The following is a 20,809-nucleotide window of genomic DNA, read 5'->3' on the forward strand; positions in this document are numbered from 1 at the left end:
GGCTTCTACCTCTTCGTCCCTGGAAGGGCCCAGGAAAATGGCCCTGGCCCTGGCGGTCTTCAGTCTGCTAGGCTCAGCCTGCTTGGTGTCAGCCAACAGCTTTGGTGAGTTCCGAGCCTGAGGCCATGGAGCGTTGGGTCAGGAGGGAGCTCTCAGGCCAGCCCCTTGTTAGCCAGGATTTGCCCCAGGGCCTTGGAACCTCTGTGATCTCATTTAATCCTCACAGTGTCCCGAGCTCAGTTACTTGCTCTTCCCTTTTCAGATGAAGAGACAGAGGGTCTTGAGAGGGAAACTGGATGGTCTGAGGTCACGGAGTCAGTGATTTGTGGAGAGGAGATGGGAAACCAGATATTCTTCGTTGGATTCTAGCTCTCCCCCACCCCACCCTGTTGGCAAATTTTGGCATTGCCGTTGTTCTTTTTATTCTCTTAGCGATCTCAAGTACTAGGTTATCCGTGTGGGGTATTTGAGAAATAGCAGGTAGTGAAAAACACAAATCTACTTGTGGCATGAAATAGACCTAACTTCTAGCTGTGGCTCAGCCACTTACCCTGTGACTTCGGATAAGTCTCAGCTTGCTTCCTCGCTGGGAAAGTAAGCAGTTGTGACTGTGATTTCTGCATAAGCTCCTGCATGTTACACGCATTCTCCATGGAAAATAAGACACATGGGAGTTATTTTGTATTCCCATGCGGGACCAGGAAGGTGCTCTGTCCGCAGGGAGTGCCTTGGTAAATTCAAGAGCACCTCTGTGGTGTTCTGACCTGACACAGCTGCTCGCTGGGGGAACGTGCAATCCAAGGGTTCACTTTGAATCCTCCTCCTGCCAGCTGTATGATCTTGAACAGACAACATTCCCTGCCCAAGTCTTAGGGCCACATGGGTAAGGTGGAGATAATGCCTCCCAGGGGATTACGGGAGCTAATGTCATACTTGGAAAAAGTGTGAGTAGCTGCAAAATTGCAAGTTAGAACATACTTGATGATGGTGCTAGAAATAAAACCCGGAAGAGCATCTGTGCCTTTAGGGAGCCCGTCTCTCTTACTGGAATCCAGACCAGCAACTCCTCTCTGATGAGTCACTTCCTTTGTGCAGAGTACCAGGTGGACGCCCAGCCTCTCCGTCCGTGTGAGCAGCAGAGGGAGGCGGCCTTTCTGAAGGGAGCAGACTACGTTCCCCAGTGCGCTGAGGATGGCAGCTTCCAGTAAGGCCTACTCCAGCCATGTGGACTCAGGGGCCTTGGAGGCCTTAAAGCACATCTCATTCCTGTCCCCTGTCCACCCTTCCCACCCTCCCTTTACTCTCCTCCTTGAACATGAGATGTGGCTACTGTCACCTGGAGGGTGCCTGCCACTCAGATCCTCAGACTAATCAACACTGAGTCATCTGACCCAGAGCGCCCCAACCCGTGCTCCATTCCAGCCAGAACCAAGGATGTCCCCTCCTTTCCTGCCAAAGCTTTTACCCTAATTACTTTAATAAGGGGCGCAGGGGTGGGGGGATCAAATGATCAATGCTTTGGTGCCTCTTCTCCTCCCTGCATCCTCTTGATGAGTCAGAGGTGGAGGGAAGCAGGGACCTCTGAACTCTCAGGTCAGTGGCTGCCTCCAAGCTGTGCTGAGTTCGGCTCTCTGGGCTGCATGACGCTGTCTCCCCACTGGGCTCCTCTCTGAAAGGGGTTTTTGGCTGCCCTCGCAAGAACTTGGAGCCCGGGACTCTCTCCCGGCAGAGTGGGGTGATAACACACAGGAACCCTTTGCATGTGTTTCACTTTCCCCACGCTGTTCCAGCCACGTTTGAACAAGGGGAACTCCGTCTCTAGGGCTGTGTTCTGGGAAACATCCCTGAGACATCCGTCACCCCCCACCCCAGCTCCATTTTATTCACAAGCTTGCTTTGTGTGCCTAACGAAGCTCGTACCTACTCCCAAGAGCGAAGGCCAGTGCAAAGGCCAGTCCCTGCTTGGAGCTCTGGGAATTCTGGAGCAGAGGGGTTAGGAGGATGGTTCACCTTTGCCGCCTTATTTAATCAGTATCTAGCTGTTCCCGTGTCTCTTTCCTGGCCACGTGCAGGTTCAAGCCAGCCCTGCTCCTCCTCAGAAGGTTTTGCATATGAAGTTCTCTTTACCTGGAACACCTTTTACCTTCTTAGGCCCCTGGTATAACACGTGTCCGCCCCTCCACCTCAGTTTAGCCATCACTTCCCCTTGGAGACCCATGGAGCGCTTCCTAAGTAACCATAACCCAGGCCACTGTCTGCCCACTCCTGGTCCATGTAAGGGGCACCTTTACCCCCTGTAGCCTCCATGGGGCAGGAGCGTGGACACCAGGGTGGCCTTTGCTACAGGGCTGGCAAACTGGCCTGGTGGAGAATGAATGTGCGGGGCTGTCACAGGTGTCAGCGCTTTCCCTTTCTCTAGTCACCTGCCCTACTCCACACCAATCTCTTCTCAGTTTAAATGAATTAAAGCTTGGAGGGATGGAAAGGAAGAAGAAAGGTACCTACCTGACTGTGTCTCCTGCCCCCAGGACTGTCCAGTGCGGGAAGGATGGAGGCTCCTGCTGGTGTGTGGACGCCGACGGCAGGGAAGTGCCCGGCAGCCGGCAGCCTGGGCGGCCTGCATCCTGTAAGTTGGCAGGGGGGACCCGCTGGGGACAACTCACATCCTGGGTAGAGCACTAGGCTTGGGTGTGTCAAGGGTGAGTCTCCCCATGGGCTGCTGGATCTTCCCTTTTGAATTCGACCCTATCTCCTACAGGACTGCTGTGAAAATCAACTTGACAAGTCATTTGTTTAGCTAATCGCCTCTGAATTCCCCCATGTGCCAGGCTCGGTGCCTGGTGCTAAGTAGGAAGCAACAGGGAACAGACATCAAAGGTCTCTGAAACCAGAAAGCAGCCACGTGCACAGGAAGTGTTCTTTCACCTGGGGTGTTTCTAAAATTTAAGACCGAGAAAACTTTCCTGTTAAAATCATTGTTACGATGAGCAGTCAAAGAAAGCCCAGTCCCCATTTAAAGCATATCACAGTTCAGCCTAAAACAAAGGTCAGTTTACACTGGTCATCTTAAAATTGTGAAACTGAGCTTGGAACCACGTATCCTTTAATGGAGCAAAGCTCTGTTTTGGGCACTGGTTTTGGGGACCAGCATGCCGCTGGTTCCCATGCTCTCACTGAGTTCTTGTTCCTTGTCTGTAACAAGGATATAGTATCTGCTATAGGATCAACTGTGATGGTTGAGAGGATTTAAAATGCACATAAGACACCTGGCCCACAGTAGGTATTCAATAGGGTCGGTAATCACTAACGTCACTAGTCCTCATGCACCTGAAGAAGGCAGTTGTATTTTAATTCCGTAGATAACGTGAGTGGGGCACAGAGAGGTGACAGACTTCCTCAAGGTTACACAGCAGGTGTGCGGGGAAAGTTGAATTCAGACAAGCTGTCAACAGCCAGCCTGCACTCCATTCACACTGCACCTCTGCAGCGGCAGGGCTGCGGGGTGTCCCGGGGACCCATGGGACACGATGAAATCTGCCCTTCCAAGCTCGGTCCGCAGGATGTCAGGAGAAATCCTGGGGTACAGAGTTGGGCAGTTGGAACGCTGGTCCTGAGGCTGTTGCCAGCTCATCGAGCACCCATGGGCTGTGGGAAGGACCGCCCTGCCTTCCCGCCTCTGGGGAGGGAGAAGGGTCCTCCTGGGTTACGACCCCTACGTCGTCCCTGCTGTCCTGCTCTGACGCCACTCTTTGTTGCCACAGGTCTGTCGTTCTGCCAGCTGCAGAAGCAGCAGATCTTACTGAGCAGCTACATCAACAGCACGGCCACATCCTACCTCCCTCAGTGTCAGGATTCGGGGGATTACGAGCCCGTGCAGTGCGACCTGCGACGGGAGCAGTGCTGGTGTGTGGACACCGAAGGGATGGAGGTGTACGGGACCCGCCAGCGAGGGAGGCCGACACGATGTAAGTCCCAGCGGTACCAGCACCCCATGAGGAGGCGGAGGCTGTGGGCGGCCTCCCATATCGGAACCAAAACGGGGTCAGGGCTCCCCGAGAAAAGGCAGAGGACCTGGCCCTCGACACAGAGAAGGAAGGGATTTTAGGAAGGTTTTATTCCTTCTGATAGTTCCATATGGTGGACAGCAACATTCACGGGCTGATCATTAGAAGAGTAAGTAGGATTTCAAGGAGCATCTCCTGTCCCAGGCCTTAGTCCCTGTTTGGGATGCTGTCACGAGTGTAGTATGAACCCATGCACCTACACTGCAGAAGCGTACACACCTCCTTGTATGGGAGAATTAAAAATTGTTTTCTTGGAAATGTTTAGGTCCAGGGAGCTGTGAGATAAGAAACCGCCGTCTCCTCCATGGGGTGGGGGACAAGTCCCCGCCCCAGTGTTCTCCAGACGGAGGCTTCATGTCTGTGCAGTGCAAGTTCGTCAACACCACGGACATGATGGTCTTCGACCTGGTCCACAGCTACAACAGGTAAGGGCTGCTGGGCCCCTGAGCGTGCTCATCACGGACCATCCCTTCCCATCTCCTGCCAAAGCTCCCGCTCGCTTTGGGGCTGTATGCTGGGATGCGCACGTGCTCACGCGCGCGCGCGTGTGTGTGTGTGTGTGTGTGTGTGTGTGAGACACGCAGCCCGTGGGAACGGACAGAGGCCTCACGCTCCTTTGCTGTGACGGACGTCTGAAGGGCTACAGCATTCCCCACAGAGCGGGCTGGCGATAGCCATTCAGATTAAAAATAGGCGAACCTTCTGGCCTGGCCAGCCCATGGAGATGAAAACACCACAATGTGAAGATGTATGTTCTGGGATGTCTACTGCATCGTTGTTTATTGTAGCCAAAAACTGGGAACAAAGTGGCTGACAACCCAAGGTGGATGGCTGGATAAATGTGTACCTGCCATAAATATTTCTGCAGCCCTTTAAAAAAATGCAAATCAACTATTCCAGTTGATTCGGAGAGGATTCTGCAGCCCATTAAGATAATATGATACACAAGGTACAGATAGTGTAAGAGGATTTAATTTTTAGAAAACAAACATCAGACAGGTCCCTTCATGTGCATATATGATTCTATATTATGTTCATATTATGTGATCGTGCTTGTGTCCATATAGGATTAGGTGAGTGCAGAGAAAAACATGAATGAGCACATACTGTGTGGTTATCACAGCCGCCTTGAGGGCCAGGTTGCTGTGGAGCAGGGAACCAGCAGAAAAGGAAAAATGATGGCTCCGTAAAAAACGTGGACCGTTTTTATAAATTGCATGTATGTTTGCACTTATCAAGGAGTTTAAAGGTTTAAATAACAAATATGAAAAGGGAGATGCATCATAGATCTTGGCCCAAATAACTGGATAGCTTCTGGTTATTCAAGATGGCTACTCTATTACTGTAAAGGGCTCGCACAGACTTCAGATATAATTGAAACATTCTGAGTGAAAATAAATAAGAATATTAGTCTGTGAATACTGATAGGAATTCTCTTGGAGAACCTGAGCCTTTATGTGGCTGTCTTTCAAAACAACAAGTTTCTTTCCCTATGAGAGAGAGGGATGTGCCAGGAGGGGTCACAGATAAAAGCCTGTGACCAAGAACTGTCCCAGAGATAAGTCTCTTTGAGCTGCATAGTGTTTTAAAAACTGGGGGATTTTAAGTAGAATCCTGTGAAATTTCTGTTTGTGTAGGTAAAAATAGTTGAACATCAGCAATTTTATATGTTCTACATGATACACAAAATTCTGAATTCCTGATTCTGAAGAACAAGGGTGAGGGCTACATGCATTGTCGCATGGCACCAAGAAGCTGATTCTCTTTGGACTGAGCGCCCCCCCGTGCCCCCCACCCTCCCACCGCTGCTCTGGGTCTCTCCGTGTCCTGCTGCCAAATACCTCTGCTCCATCTGTTTGCACTACCCGCCTGGCCCCATAGCATTTGCCCTGTGACCCTCATTCTGACTCTGTCACTGCTGGCAAAGTGACCTGGTCACTTACTTCTCTGAGCCTCAGTGTCCCCATCTATAAGGACAACACCGGCTCATTAGGTCACGGTGAAGATATGCTGAGCCCTTGTCTGTAAAACCACTGCAAAAATTGTAAATTATTATGCATCTGTAAGGAAGATCACCAGCTTCAGCAAATGTAGGTTACATTCAGCAAATGTAGGTTACATTCCCCTCCCCGCCCCACAAGGCCTGCCCGCGTGCACATAGGAATCTGCAAACAGCCTGATTTACTGATGCTCACTGATACAAACCAGCGTGTGCTCAGTTCAAGTTCAACTGGATGTTCACTATATACAGGGAATTTGAGATCCTTTCATTTACTTCAATATTTACAAAAATAATTGGAACTGATGGTCTCTGGCACACAATGGGGAATCTGAAGCACAGAAGTTCAGGACCCTAGCCTAGGAATCACAGTTGGTGGGTCCCAGAGCTGTCTGTCTCCTTTTACCATCCCACAAAACCTCAGGTCATCTCTGTTCCCCACAGCATAGAGCACAGAGCCTTGCATGCAGTAGGCCTACAGTCATCAGAGAACTTCTTGCAGGTGCCAGCTTGAGGCACAATTCATAGCTGCTTCCACCAGAGGGCAGTCGAGTTAAAGGCAAACATTCAGGACTAAGCATCCATTGTTAAGGAACAAAAAAAGTTTACCCTTGAAATGGGAGCCTTTCTTTTATGTAAGCAAGCATGTCTCTGAGCGAATTCTGATTTAAGAAGGTCATGGGAAGGGTCAGGTGGCTGGTTACTGGAAGCCCAGCCATATTCAGGAATTTTCTGATAAGCAGACCTGGGCAGTGCCAGCCCCAGTGACTCCACTGGGGCAAAGTGTCAGGAGCCACGGAGGCTACGTGGAGAGTCTAGATATACACCTAGGGTCGCCAGTTGAAAAAACACCGGATGGCCAGTGATATTTGAATTTCACATAAACAAGGAGTAATTTTTAGTTTCAGTACATCCCCAATACTGCATCAAGAATTTTAAGCCTGAGTGGGAGTTGGGTATATCTTATTGACCATCAGACTTGGATTTTGAAAAGAATGGACTGGGGTCAGGGAAGAGCAGAATGGGTGCCTGGGGGTGACCCTACAAGTTCGGAGGCTACTGTACTAGTCCAGGTGAGAGGTGCTGTCAACTTGGACCAGAGCAGGTGATGGAGAGGACCATGGTGAGATGGAGTGGGATTGGACAAATATTGACTTGGTAGACTCCATGGAACTTGGTGAAGGAACATATATGGGAGGTGAGGGAGAGAAAAAGTTAAGGAGGACTCCAAGGTCTGGTTTCTGGATGGATGGTACAGGAAGAGTCTGGAAAGGAAAAGGCACAAATTTGCTTTTGGCATATTGAATCTGAGGCGATTTCTATGGGAAATTCACATGGAGAAGTGGCATAAGGCAGTTGACCTGTTTCCATGGGGCCACAGGGAGACTGGAAGCCTCATTTGCCAACCTGTTTGTTGTGGGTTCTTGATGTGCTGGGTGATGATTTACACTTGAACTTGGCCACAGCATTTGCCCATCTAAGGCAGATCCTTTTGCCTCTTGAAAAAGGCAGCTGTTAACTACACCTGTTTGGCCGGTGACCAAAAGAACATGTCATGATGGAGTGACGTGATGGAGTGAGCTTTGCTAGTCCTTCTGGCCCCTCCCCCACCTTTCACATTGCCCTTACCTAACCACTAACTAGGGAAGCGTATTCTGGCTAAGCAGATTGTAGTAAAGGGCTTAAGAGCCGATGCCATTATCAAGGCTTTAGTGACCCGAATTAAATTCAGTTGGTTTCTTTATCAGTTCTCGTCCTTAGTGACTGAGCTCGTTCAAACATCTTCAAATGCCTTGGCAACCCATGCGATACAGGTGATCCAGGGGGAAGGAGCAGATGCGTCATAACATGTGGTAAAGGGGCCTCGTTACCTGAACGTGTGAGCGACTGTGTGTGGAGACATCCTCGTGGACTCATCACCTGTTACCCTCACAGGACCCTCTGCAGTGTCTGCAGTGCCCCAGGCACTGTGTGAGTCACAGCGCTTGACTTTGAGGAGGGCTCTGCTAGTCTTCATCAATGGCGAGATGTCTGGAGGGGCTGTCCGGGAGAGGGTTGGAGCATCTGACTGAGTAGGGGGTGTTGGCTCCCTGGGTCCAGGGGCACGAATCCTACCCTGCAGGTGAGCAGGACCGGACGCCTGGCAGGGCCTGACATTTTGTATCGCACGGAGCCTCATTTGTGATTTCTCTAACTCTGTGTTGGCCACAATCTGAACATAAAAGCAGAAACGCCATCATTTTCCCCTCTACTACAATTTTCCTTCTTGAGGACTCTTTTATTCTCATCCTGATAAAATCCAAAGAAAGGGAAGCATCCTTTTCCATTAGTTGAAGGTTGAGATGGGTCTCTGGGTTGAATTGGTGGAATGTGGGACTGGAGTGATTTAAACTTCCCGTACCTCATGCTGGAATGGGCTTCAGAACCTCGGGCCAGCTGAGTGACCCATCACTGTCTATTAGATGCCAGGAAAAGCTCAGTGTCCAGCCTAGAAAGAAGAGTGTCAAAACAGAGGACTGCCTCGCAGGATATGGGGCACACTGCATAACACCATTAGCAGAGATCACGTGGTGGTGAAGCCCTGGATTTGAACCCCCGTTCCCACCACTGGTTCAAGACCCATGGCCAATACACCTCACTTTTTTAACCTCTAAAATGGGCATGAAAAAAATACCACCTGCCTTTTAGGAGGGTTAAATGAGTTAAATGAGTCAACATATATTGAACATTTTGCAGGTTGTCTTCTACAAATTAGTGTTCAATAAATGGAAGTGATTATGCTACTATTATTAGCACTTTTGTAATTGAATTGTCCCATGTTCCAATGAATGAACTTCTGTCATATACCTCCTGTCAGTGGGAGCAACTGGGCCAAGTGAGTTTTTAGTTTCTTTTATTCAACTCACTTAGTGTAACATTCTTTTTAATTTAACTCACATACACATAGTCACAGACCAACTACATGGAAAAAATCCATAATTCTACAGTGCGTTCATAGGTCTTGTTTTGTGCATTCATTTCCATTCAGATTAACTAATGCTCGTGCACCCTGTGTTCAGGCTCTGAGCAGTTCCTGCAAACATACTCCCTTCCAATACTGGTTCGTGTGCATAGGAGCACTTGTAGTATATCTGTACATGCCATTGTGTATTCTACCCTTTTTACATAATATTATGCATGCATTCGTTTGGGGGGTTTACTATAATTCACTTTTAATTTTCGTATCTTTGGACATTAAGGTGGTTTTCAACATTTTGCTAGAATATATTACACAGCAATAGACCTATCTGTGCAGAGAGCTGCTTTTCTGCTAACTTATTGGTTGGGGATATATTTCCAGATGTAGGTAGAAACATACTATACTTGGTTTCATAGACTTGCTATATAGGGCATAAAATAAATCTCCCAATGTTGCATAAAGATGAACAAATCTTCTCTGGTTGCTCTGTCATTGCACGTGGGAAGAACTCCTGATACAGCTTTACGTCACTCACCTGGGCTTCACATTACTTCCAGGATGGGGAGCCCAGCCAATTAGCTCCCTTTAGCAATTGCTGGGTCAGGCAGGATTTAGGCATCCTTTTCCTCAATTTATGGCAAGGGATGTATAGTCCTTGTTAGTGATGTCACATTGATTTGGTGTTTTTTTTCAACTATGGGACTGGGAAATGGCCTACATAAGAATTTCCTATCCTGGAATCTGGCTTCTTTTCAAGCTCTTGAAAAGTTGTAAAGGGATCTGAAGTCGTCTGATCTCCCCAAATGAGATCATCTACAATGTGTACCATATGTCTGTAAAGCACACTTGGCCCTTAGTCTCTAGGGTTATATTCTAGTAAAGGAACTTGTTAATGCAATGCTCATTAACTGTTTTCTGCCTGGTCCTATGAGACACACGCTTGGGCATAAATTGGTCAAATGCCACGAGTGAGAAACATGCTAATTAGTAGATGACAGCCAAGCACAGCTTTATTTTCACAGGTCCAGCCTCGCTCTGGCCAAGGACAACCAATTTAGAAAAAAAAAATATATATATACATTTACTGCAGGAAGCATGGAGCAAATGGCATGAAATAAAGAAGCAGCCATTTCTTTTCCCCAGATGAAATGAGGCCACATTAATTTATTTCTACAGGAAGGGCTCATGATGACTTGCTTTTTATGAAACGGTGGTCATAAATCCCATTGTCTCTTAGGTTCCCAGATGCATTTGTGACCTTCAGTTCCTTTCGCAGAAGGTTTCCGGAGGTGTCTGGGTATTGTCACTGTGTGGACAGCCGAGGGCGGGAACTGGCTGAGACAGGTAAGCGCATTCGCCAGACCCGAGAGCCTAAATGTCACTCCCTGTCAATCAGAAATAGTGGCTGGGCTGCCCTGGATATGGAGGAGGGCGTGGCCTTCGCAGACTTCCAGGGGCGGTCCTTTAAACACAGCTGCTGCTAGTCTACGTGGTGCCTTTGCACACGCTGGAAAGAGGTGCCCGGCCCCTGCCCCGCCCCACCCCGCCCCTGCTCAGATGCAGCTCCAAGCATGGCAAGTAGGACCCAGGATGGACTGCAATCTCTCACTCTCTCAGCTGTGCTCCCTTGTGCTGTGAACAAACTGTGCAACCATACACAGCCGCCGTGACTTTGAAAACCATTAAAGCCTTGTTCAGACCTGAAGCACAATGATGCCAGTGGAGGCTCTGGCCTCTTCATATCTGTTTACACAGCGAGGTCAGGGCCTCCTGTCTGAATGAACCCATCCCTCCAAACGCTTTCTGTCTTGGCTCAGGTTTGGAGCTGCTACTCGATGAAATTTACGACACCGTTTTTGCTGGCCTGGACCTTGCTTCCACCTTCACTGAGACCACCCTGTACCGAATACTGCAGAGACGGTTCCTAGCGGTGCAGCTAGTCATCTCTGGCAGATTCCGATGTAAGTACTAAGCCGACGGCAGATGTGTGTGTTTCTGCTAGGAGAAAACCACTCGGGTTTCAAGTCGCTGCAGTCTCTGTGGCTGTCCCAGCAAAGTGGGTGCGGGGATTGAAACAATCTTACCAGTGCCCAGAATGCATGCTGTAAACACACCAACTGTCCTTTCCTTTACCACGCGGATCTCTTGTAGGCCCCACGAAATGTGAAGTGGAGCGGTTTACAGCCACCAGCTTCGGTCACCCCTGCGCTCCGAGCTGCCGCCCAGATGGGGAGTACCAGGCGGTACAGTGCCAGAGGGACGGGCCGTGCTGGTGTGTGGACGCCCGGGGACGGGAGATCCAGGGGACGCGGCGTCAAGGGGAGCCTCCATCCTGTGGTGGGTGTCCTCTCCAGGCCTCCTCTCTTGTTCTCGTCAGGTCGTGTGACTTTAAGTGTCTATCCAGATGGACCTCTTCATAACCCATTAATTCCACTGCCTCCTGAGGGTGCCCCCACAGGCCTTTCAGGTTCAACATGATGCAAACCTGTTTATCATCATTAATTTCCAGCACATTTCTTGTCCTGCATCAGGCATGGTTGCCTCCTCAGGGAGCTCAAAGAATAGTAGAAGAATTAAGTGTACACGTGCCCTGAGAGAAGTGTGTGCTGATAGCTGAAGGAGCACAGAGCAGAACCGGGTCAATCCTATCTCGTAGCATGTATGGCAAGGAAATATCCAGGAAGGCTTCATGGAAGAGGTGACATGTGATGAGCATCTTCTAAAATAAAGATGTTTCCTGAAGGAGGAAAATAAAGAGAGGTGTTCTCTCTACAAAGAGCAGGAGAAACAAAATTATAAGGATATAAATATGAAAGGGTCCCAACTTACGATGGTTTGACTCACAATTTTTTGACTTTGCAATGGTGCGAAAATGATACACATTCAGTAGAAACAGTGCTTTGAATCTCGATCATTTCCCGGCCTAGAGATATGCGGTATGAAACTTTCTCGTGATGATGGGCAACGGCAGTGAGCCGCAGCTCCCGCCATTAGCCACTCGATTGTAACCCATACACTTATGACCATTCTGTACCCAGACAGCTATGCTGTCTTTCCCTTTCAGTACAGTATCCAATAAATTGCATGAGGGAATTCCCTGGCCGTCTAGTGGTTAGGACTTGGCACTTTCACTGCCGGGGCCCATGTTCAAATCCTGGTCGGGGAGCCAAGATCCTGCAAGCGTCGCGGTGAGGCCAAAAAAAAAAAAAAAAACTTACATGAGATATTCAGCACTTTATTATAAAATGGGCTTCGTGCTAAGATGGTTTTACCCAACCGTACGCTAATGTAAGTGTTCTGAGTACATTTAAGGTAGGCGAGGCTAAGCTACAACGTTGGATATTCAATGCGTTTTCGACTTCATGATATTTTCCGCTTACGATGGGTTTATCAGGATGTCACCCCACCACAGTGGAGGAAGATCTGTAATAGGCATTGGTGAGCTAATGAACAGTGAATCCGCGAGAAGGATAGAGAAAAAGCATGTTGGAGTATGTTTGGGGTGGGGAACTCTGAAAGGCAGGGGTAGTAAGGTCTTTCATAGCAAAGCAAAGGCTTGGGGGCTTCATCCTGGAGGGTCAGAGGAGCTGTTGAGGGTTTTTAAGCTGGAGAGTGCCATGTGGGGTTGGTGTGTAGGAAAGACAGCCCAGGCATTTTGGAGGACAGATTGTACAGGAGCATCAAGCTGCAGGTAGTGGGGTGTTTGAAGGTCATTGCAGTGTCCTGAAGAGAGATAAGGGGCCTATGTTACTTTCCTGGGGTGGCTGTAACGGATGACCACAAACCGAGTGGCTTAGAACAACAGAAATATATTCTTGCACAGTTCTAAAGACTAGACATCTAAAATCAAGGTGTCAGCAGGACCATGCTCGCTCTCAAGGCTTCAGGGGAGAATCCTTCCTTGCCTCTTCCTGGTTTGTGTTAGTCGCCAACAATCTTTGTGTTTTTAGACAGAAACGTAATTGTTTTATTTTCTTATTTTTTAATTTTTATTGGAGTATAGTTGATTTACAATGCTGTGTTAGTTTCAGGTGTACAGCAAAGTGAATCAGTTACACATATATCCACTCTTTCTTAGATTCTTTTCCCATATAGGCCATTACAGAGCACTGAGTAGAGCTCCCTGTGCTATACAGTAGGTCCTTATTAGTTACCGTATTTTATACATAGTAGTGTGTATATGTCGATCCCAATCTCCCAATTTATCCCTCCCCACCCTTACCCGCTGGTAACCATAAATTGGTTTTCTACATCTGTGACTCTATTTCTGTTTTGTAGGTAAGTTCATTTGTACCCTTGTTTTAGATTCCACATATAAGCAATATCATACGATATTTGTCTTTCTCTGTCTGACTTACTTCACTCAATATGATAATCTCTAGGTCCATCCATGTTGCTGCAAATGGCATTGTTTCATTCTTTTTTACGCCAACAATCTTTGGTGTTCCTTGGCTCGTGACTGCATAACTCTACACTCTGCCTCTGTTGTCACATGGCTGTCTCCCTGTGTGTCTGCCTCTATATCTCATCTCCTCTTCTTGTAACGACACTAGTTGTATAGGATTAAGAGCCCACTTAATCCTATAATTAAGAGCACTCTAGAGTAGTAGAGCCTACTCCAGTAGGACCCCATCTTAACTCATTACATCTACAATGACCCCGTTTCGAAAGAAGATCACATCTGAGGTTCCAGGAAGGACATGAGTTCTGGGGAGACTATTCAGCCCAGGACAGGAAGCAATACTGAAGTAGAAGTAGCGGGCTGTGGAAGAGGGTGTGGACTTGAGACATGTCACCAGGCATCCCAGTAAGACTCCATTCCAGGGACTTCCCTGGCGGTCCACTGGTTAGGACTTCTCCTTCCAATGCAGGGGGTGTGAGTTTGATCCCTGGTCGGGGAGCTGAGATCCCACATGCCTCGTGGCCAAAAAACCAAAACGTAAAACAGAAGCAATATTGTAACAAATTCAATAAAGATGTTAAAAATGGTCCACATCAAAAAAAGAAAATCTTAAAAAAAAAAAGACTGTTCCACCTTGCAATGAGACCCTGAAAGGTGTTAGCGGTGGAGCGGAAGGAATCCAGGAGCACTTGCAGGCTTCCAATTTAGGTGAACTGGATGGCCTGGGCAAGATCTGAAACAGTGAAGGAGGAGTACAGTCTTTTTAGAGGCTCAAAATAGACATGTGTTAATGTTCTTTCAATACTTCCTGGTAAACCATTTGATTTCTCCAACTTAACATTTTGAGTTCTTGGCACAGTATTGGGTACCTTCCTATCTGCTAAGTGTGAGGATGTAGAAAAAGAACATTCTGAAGCTCTGCCTTGAAGGTAGTTTTACAATTACACTTTGGTTCTATTAAAACCCAGAGAATATTGTGCCCTCCAATTTCCAGGTGAAAATGAAGAACTGTGATCTTCCAAATTAAAACCCAAAGTACTTCCAAATGCATGGATCATATATATTTTTTTTTACTTTTTCTCTCTGGTGTATCAGTCCTGTGTCCATGGAAACAAATGCCAGATGGAACGAATATCTGAATTTTCTTTTTTTTTTTTTGCCTTGGTAACTCTACATAACAAATGAATGGACACAATATGCTCTTAATTTGGAAAGAGAGTAAGCCGAGCCGTGAGCTTGATTTCTTCCATACCTTGCTGTAATATCCATTAGAGGAAGCTGTGGCCTCATGGACGGATGTGTTATGTGTTCAGATGTTGCCAGTCTTTCTCTCTCTCTCTGACCGCAAGTTCCAGCTCTTTCTCTATTGCCCGGTTACAGAGGAAAATTGGCTGACTTCCTTTTTGGCACCCATGTGAATTGAGGGAAAAGAATTATTTGGAAAAGTTGCGGGTGAGTGGATTGCAAAGGACTTCTAAGATTTATGGTTTTATGGAGAAAAATGGAGCTTTCTCCCTTCCACCTATGTGACTGAGACAATCGGAGTTTGAATTTAAAATCTTTTCTCTGAATGTGGGATGACAGTCAACTTAGGATATTCAGATAGAATGACCTGACCACGCATGTATTGAGTTGACTGAGTTAATACCATCTAATTAATAATTTCAAGGGAAGGTCAAGGAGCCTGGGGGAATGTGCCACGTGTGTTTGCTGAGTGGGCATTATTGTATTGTATTATGGGAAATATCATAATTCCTAAATACTGTATCAATATGTTGAAACAGGAAACTATTTCTAATTATGGGAAATACCAATAGCACTTAAAGTATGGTTCTTATCCTCAAACAGACTACAAACGAGTTAGCCTAGATGAAATGACCCACAAGGAGGAATTGGAAGGCACATGAAGAGCATATAATGAAGCGTTAAAGACCATTAAGAATTCCAGTAGGAGAATACTGGAAAACAACATTTCATTAAAAACAAATAGGAATTTGTTGGTATAGTAGTTTCCTGGGGGGGGGGGGGGGCGTAAGAAATGACCACAAACTGGGTGGCTTAAAATAACAGACATTTATTCTCTCACAGTCCTGCGGCCAAAAGTCTGAAATCAAGGTGTCAGCAGGGCCAGGCTCCCTCGGAAGGCTCCAGAGTAGACTCCTTCCTTGCCCTTTCCTAGCTTCTGATGTTTGCTGGCAATCATTGGCATTCATTGGCTTATAGCTGCATCACTCTTGCCTCTGCATCCATCTTCATGTGTTTTTCTTCCCCGTGTATCTTCTCTGTAACATGGCATTTTTTAAGGACATCAGTCATTGGATTTAGGGCCCACCCGAATCCAGTATGACCTCATCTTAACTAATGACATCTGCAGAGATGCTCATTCCAAGTGAGATCACATTCTGAGGTTCCAGGTGGACTTGAATATTGGGCGAGGCAGGACACCTGGTGAGGAGACACCATTCATGGTGGTGAATGTGTGGTCAGGGTTCCAGATAGTGAGCTGGTGTCTCTGAGCCCGGCCTGAGGGGGAGGTCACCCTGTAATCTAGGAGAGAAAGTCAAGTCACCTGGAGTCCTTACTCCCCAAGATGGGAGCCACAGGTTCTGCTCAGGGGGAAGGAAAAAAATGTTAATCAAAAGATACAGAGAAGCAAGAGGTATGAATTTGGTCCCTGACTTTTTCATCTCACTACCAGAAAGATCTGAGGCCTTGTGTCAGGGTTACTGGTGATAGTAAAACCATTTCTCTGTTTGCATCTCTGTTTGCATTTCTCCTGCAGCTGAAGACCAGTCCTGTCCCTCTGAGAGGCGGCGGGCCATTTCCAGACTCCGCTTTGGGCCCTCGGGCTACTTCAGCCGGCACGACTTGTTCCTTGCTCCCGAGGAAGGACCGGGCTCTCAGAGAGTCACCGGATTTGCCTTATCCTGCCCCTCCTTGATCAAGGAGCTCTTTGTGGATTCTGGGATTCTCCACCCAATGGTACAAGGGCAGGTTACACGGTTTGCTGCCCTAGAAAGTCTCCTCAAAGAAGCCATCAGAGGGATTCTTCCCTCCCAAGAGCTGGCCCGTCTCGCCCTGCAGTTCACCACCAACCCAAAGCGACTCCAGCAAAACCTCTTTGGAGGGAGATTTTTGGAGAATGTCATCCAGTTTAACTTGTCTGGAGCCCTGGGCCCAAGAGGTACGTTTAATTTCAGTCGCTTTTTCCAGCAACTTGGTCTCCCAGGCTTCCAAAATGGATGGGCACTAGCAGATCCAGCCAAGCCCTTCTCCGTGGGACTGGATTCAAATCCTGCCAGGGAAGCCCCTGAAGCCTTGAAGATGGGTGCTGCTATGAATAAGCCAGTTGTGGGCAGCTTTGGCTTTGAAATCAACTTACAAGAGAATCAAAATGCCATGAAATTCCTTTCTTCCCTCCTGGAGCTTCCAGAATTCCTTCTCTTCTTGCAGCATGCTATTTCTGTGCCAGAGGACAAAGCAAAGGATTTAGGTGACGTGATGGAAATGGTGCTTAGCTCCCAGGGCTGTGGGCAGACACCTGGCAGCCTTTTTGTCCCATCATGCACCGCAGAAGGGAGCTACAGGGAGGTCCAGTGCTTTGCTGGAGAGTGCTGGTGCGTGGATGCCCAGGGCCAAGAACTTGCTGGCTCCAGGGTCAGAGGTGGACAACCGAAGTGCCCCACAGAGTGTGAAAAGCAAAGGATGCGCATGCAAAGCCTCTTGGGTAGCCAGCCTGCAGGGTCCAGCCTGTTTGTCCCTTCTTGTACCAGTGAGGGGCACTTCCTCCCTGTCCAGTGCTTCAACTCAGAGTGTTACTGTGTGGACGCCGAGGGTCAGCCTATTCCCGGAACTCGAAGTGAACTTGGAGAACCCAAGCAGTGTAAGTCTGTTGGGTATTCAATCTGCAGACTCTGATTCTCCCCTGGGCTCCTGACACAGTGCCTTACAGTCGTAGCTAAAGCCCCAACTTCTGTTATGACAAAATACGCTGGCTGGTTTTTTTTTTAACTTTTAATTATATATCAGAGTATAGTTGATTAACAATGTTGTGATAGTTTCAGGTGTACAGCAAAGTGATTCAGTTATACATATACATGTATCTATTCTTTTTCAAATTCTTTTCCCATTTAGGTTGTTAGATCATATTGGGCAGAATTCTCTGTGCTATACAGTAGGTCCTTGTTGTTTATCCATTTTAAATATTATGCTGGCTGATTTAAAAATTGTCCAGAAAGGTCTTGATAATGTTTACCATTCTAAGGAGTGAATAGGGAGATTTATTTGGCCTTAAGGAGCTGCCACGTACATGTCTGCCGTGCTGACAACAGCTGGTCTCAACCGTGTTGATTTAGTGATGGGGATGTTCTCTTTCTGGATGATATTTACAAATTTAAGGTTGATGGCATCTCTATGGTTGTATAAGGTGTTAGATGGAGTTTGGACAGTTAAGGTCTTCCATCTCGGTCTTCGGGGCTTATTAAACTTCTTAACCTGACGTGCCTGTGCTTTGTTCCTCCCCAGGCCCGACACCCTGTCAGTTACAGGCTGAGCGTGCCTTCCTTGGGACGGTGCGGGCCCTGGTCTCTAATCCCAGCATGCCGCCCACCCTCTCCAGCATCTATATCCCGCAGTGCAGTGCCAGCGGGCAGTGGAGACGCGTGCAATGTGACGGGCCCCCCGAGCAGGCCTTTGAGTGGTATGAACAGTGGCGAGCTCAGAACCGTGGTGGCCAGGAGCTGAGCCCTGCGGAGCTGCTAATGAAGGTCAGGAGCTACAGAGAAGTGGCTTCCAGAAGCTTCCGTCTCTTTATTCAAAGTCTGTATGAGGCTGGCCAACAAGACATCTTCCCAGGGCTGGCAAGATACTCCTCAGTCCAAGATGTCCCGCTGGCAGTGTTGGAAGGGAACCTGACGCAGCCCGGAGGGAACATCCTTCTGGAGCCCTACCTCTTCTGGCAGATCCTAAACGGCCAGCTCAGCCGATACCCAGGGCCCTACTCAGACTTTAGCACTCCACTGGCCCACTTCGACCTCCGGAGCTGCTGGTGTGTGGATGAGGCTGGTCAAAAGCTGGAAGGAACCCGGACCGAGCCCAGCAAGGTCCCAGCATGTGAGTTAAACCACGAAGACCTGAATTTGTGGTTTTTAAAAACAGGTGTCTGGTGGGAGTGTATTGTCAAAGCTGGAATGGAGTTTAGAGAAGGCCAGGTACATCCCTTCAATGTATGGCTGAGAAAACTGAATGTATTAGTCAGCTCAGGAGGCTATAACAGAGTAGCAGACTGAGGGGCTTAACCAACAGACATTTGTTTCTCACAGTTCTGGAGGGTGGAAGGTCAAGGTGCCGGCAGACTTGGTTCCTGGTGAGAGCCGTCTTCCTGGCTTGCAGAAGGCAGCCTTCTCACTGTGTATTCACATGGCAGAGAGAGAGGAAGAGCTTTGGTCTCTTCATTTTTTAAGACACTAATTCCATCATGAGGGCCCCACCTTCATGACCTCACCTAAACCTAATCACCTCCCAGAGGTCCCACCTCCAAATACCATCCCATTGGGGATTAGGGCTTTAGCACATCCCTTTGAGGAGGAGCCAAACATTCAGTCCATAACACCGAGGCTCACAGAAGGGAAGTGAGTTCCCTACATCTATGCAGTCAGGCATCGGCAAAGTTAATGTAACTCAGTTTTAAATTTTCATATAATCGATTATTTAAATCAATGCCTCAAATTTTAACTGGATGTCTTCTGTGTGCAAAGCATTATCTTAGCCCAGTGAAGGCTATAAAGTGAATATGACCTGGCTCTTGCTCCGTATGGCGAATGCTTTAGTAATCTGTCCTAAGTAGGTGCATCGTTTGGTTAACCAGCACATATTGTGATGGTTTTGTTACTTATAAGGACACTGCTAGGTGCTCTGGACCTCAGGAAGAGCTTCTGTCTTCAAAGTGCCTTTATTTATCGATACTTGAGGGGGGTTAACTCAAGGGCTAATTGAAGAGCTGCTGAAGGAGGTCTGTGAGTTCAGCTTTGTGGCAGAAGACTTACAACAAAGCTATGGTGTCTGACATAAACAGAATGAAGCTGACTCTGTGTCTTAAACTAAAATGCCTTACCACCAAATAGCCATGCCATCAGTTTGAAAGAGCAACGAGACAGGTTCAACACTGGTATTACCAAAGCAGAATCTCACTAACTAGCAGTTGTTAATTTTACAGGTAATATTATAGCTGTTTAAGTCCAATAACATCTCTCCATTCATCCTTTGCAATGTTCAACATTGTCCAGACCTTTCTGGCTATTGTTAAAATTAATCAGACAATTGTTTTAATTTTATTATTTAAAAATTTAAAAAAATTTAAACGGTTTTTAAAGGTTACCGTCCATTTACAGTTACTACAGAATATTGGCTATATTCCCCATGTTGTACAATTCATCCTTGAGCCTATCTTATACTCAATAGTCTGCACCTCCCACTCTCCCATCCCTATATTGTCCCTCCACTCTCACTGGTAACCACTAGTTTGTTCTCTGTATCTGTTGAGTCTGCTTATTTTTTTGTTATATTCACTAGCTTGTTGTATTTTTTAGATTACACGTATAAGTGATATCATACAGTATTTGTCTTTCTCAGTCTGACTTATTTCAGTTAGCATAATGCCCTCCAATTCCATCCATGTTGCTGCAAATGGCAAAACTTTATTCTTTTTTTATGGCTGAGTAGTATTCCATTGTGTGTGTGTATGTGTGTGTGTGTGTGTATGTGTATACACCACATCTTCTTTATCCAGTCATCTGTTTACGGACACTTAGGTGTCTTCTATATCCATTCATCTGTTTATGGGCACTTAGGTGGCTTCCATATCTTGGCAATTGTAAATAATGCTGCTATGAATACTGGAGTGCATGTATTTTTTTAAATTAGTGTCACTATTTTGACATTAGCCGAAGTTTAGGCTTTAGCAGAAGTGGGTTTTGGGTGATAGGAATATGGGATGAGAACGGTAATTCCTTGGGCATCTTGAACAGCCTGGAGACCCACTACTAGGATTCTCCTTTAACATGTCAAGTCCTAGCAATGGGCTGACCTTCAAAGTCAACACACAGATGTCAGCATGACTGTTGTATAAGAAGTCTCATTTATTTTTTGAGATTCTCTGGACCAATGGTCAGGTCTCCTACACGGGGACATTCCTGTATTTTTAGATGATTTAAGACTGAATTTGGTCCTCTTTGGATCTAATTTTTGGGGCCTGAGTTGCTGATACCAAAAGCACCTAGTAAATTCAGTAGCTAGTCTTATTCACTTTGAGACCTTATTCACCAAAGCGTTGGAGCTGAACTTAGAACATACCATCTCTTTCATTGAGTAATGTGAGGTTGTGTAGA

At 47.1% G+C, this 20,809-nt stretch overlaps 1 protein-coding gene across 1 annotated transcript in view; it reads left to right on the forward strand.

Annotated features, from left to right (window-relative positions):
• Nucleotides 1-20,809, forward strand: part of TG (thyroglobulin) — a 243,760-nt gene continuing 222,951 nt past the window's right edge. Inside the window, exons 1-10 of the mRNA XM_065895070.1 lie at nucleotides 1-104; nucleotides 1,096-1,204; nucleotides 2,529-2,626; nucleotides 3,762-3,965; nucleotides 4,330-4,489; nucleotides 10,260-10,366; nucleotides 10,840-10,983; nucleotides 11,174-11,359; nucleotides 16,207-17,307; nucleotides 17,949-18,536. Of these exons, the coding sequence (XP_065751142.1) occupies nucleotides 38-104; nucleotides 1,096-1,204; nucleotides 2,529-2,626; nucleotides 3,762-3,965; nucleotides 4,330-4,489; nucleotides 10,260-10,366; nucleotides 10,840-10,983; nucleotides 11,174-11,359; nucleotides 16,207-17,307; nucleotides 17,949-18,536 (2,764 nt within the window). The 5' untranslated portion in view covers nucleotides 1-37. The remainder of the gene's footprint in view (nucleotides 105-1,095; nucleotides 1,205-2,528; nucleotides 2,627-3,761; nucleotides 3,966-4,329; nucleotides 4,490-10,259; nucleotides 10,367-10,839; nucleotides 10,984-11,173; nucleotides 11,360-16,206; nucleotides 17,308-17,948; nucleotides 18,537-20,809) is intronic.

This window comes from Phocoena phocoena, chromosome 17 (genome assembly GCF_963924675.1).
Source record: "Phocoena phocoena chromosome 17, mPhoPho1.1, whole genome shotgun sequence".
Lineage (NCBI taxonomy): Eukaryota > Metazoa > Chordata > Mammalia > Artiodactyla > Phocoenidae > Phocoena > Phocoena phocoena.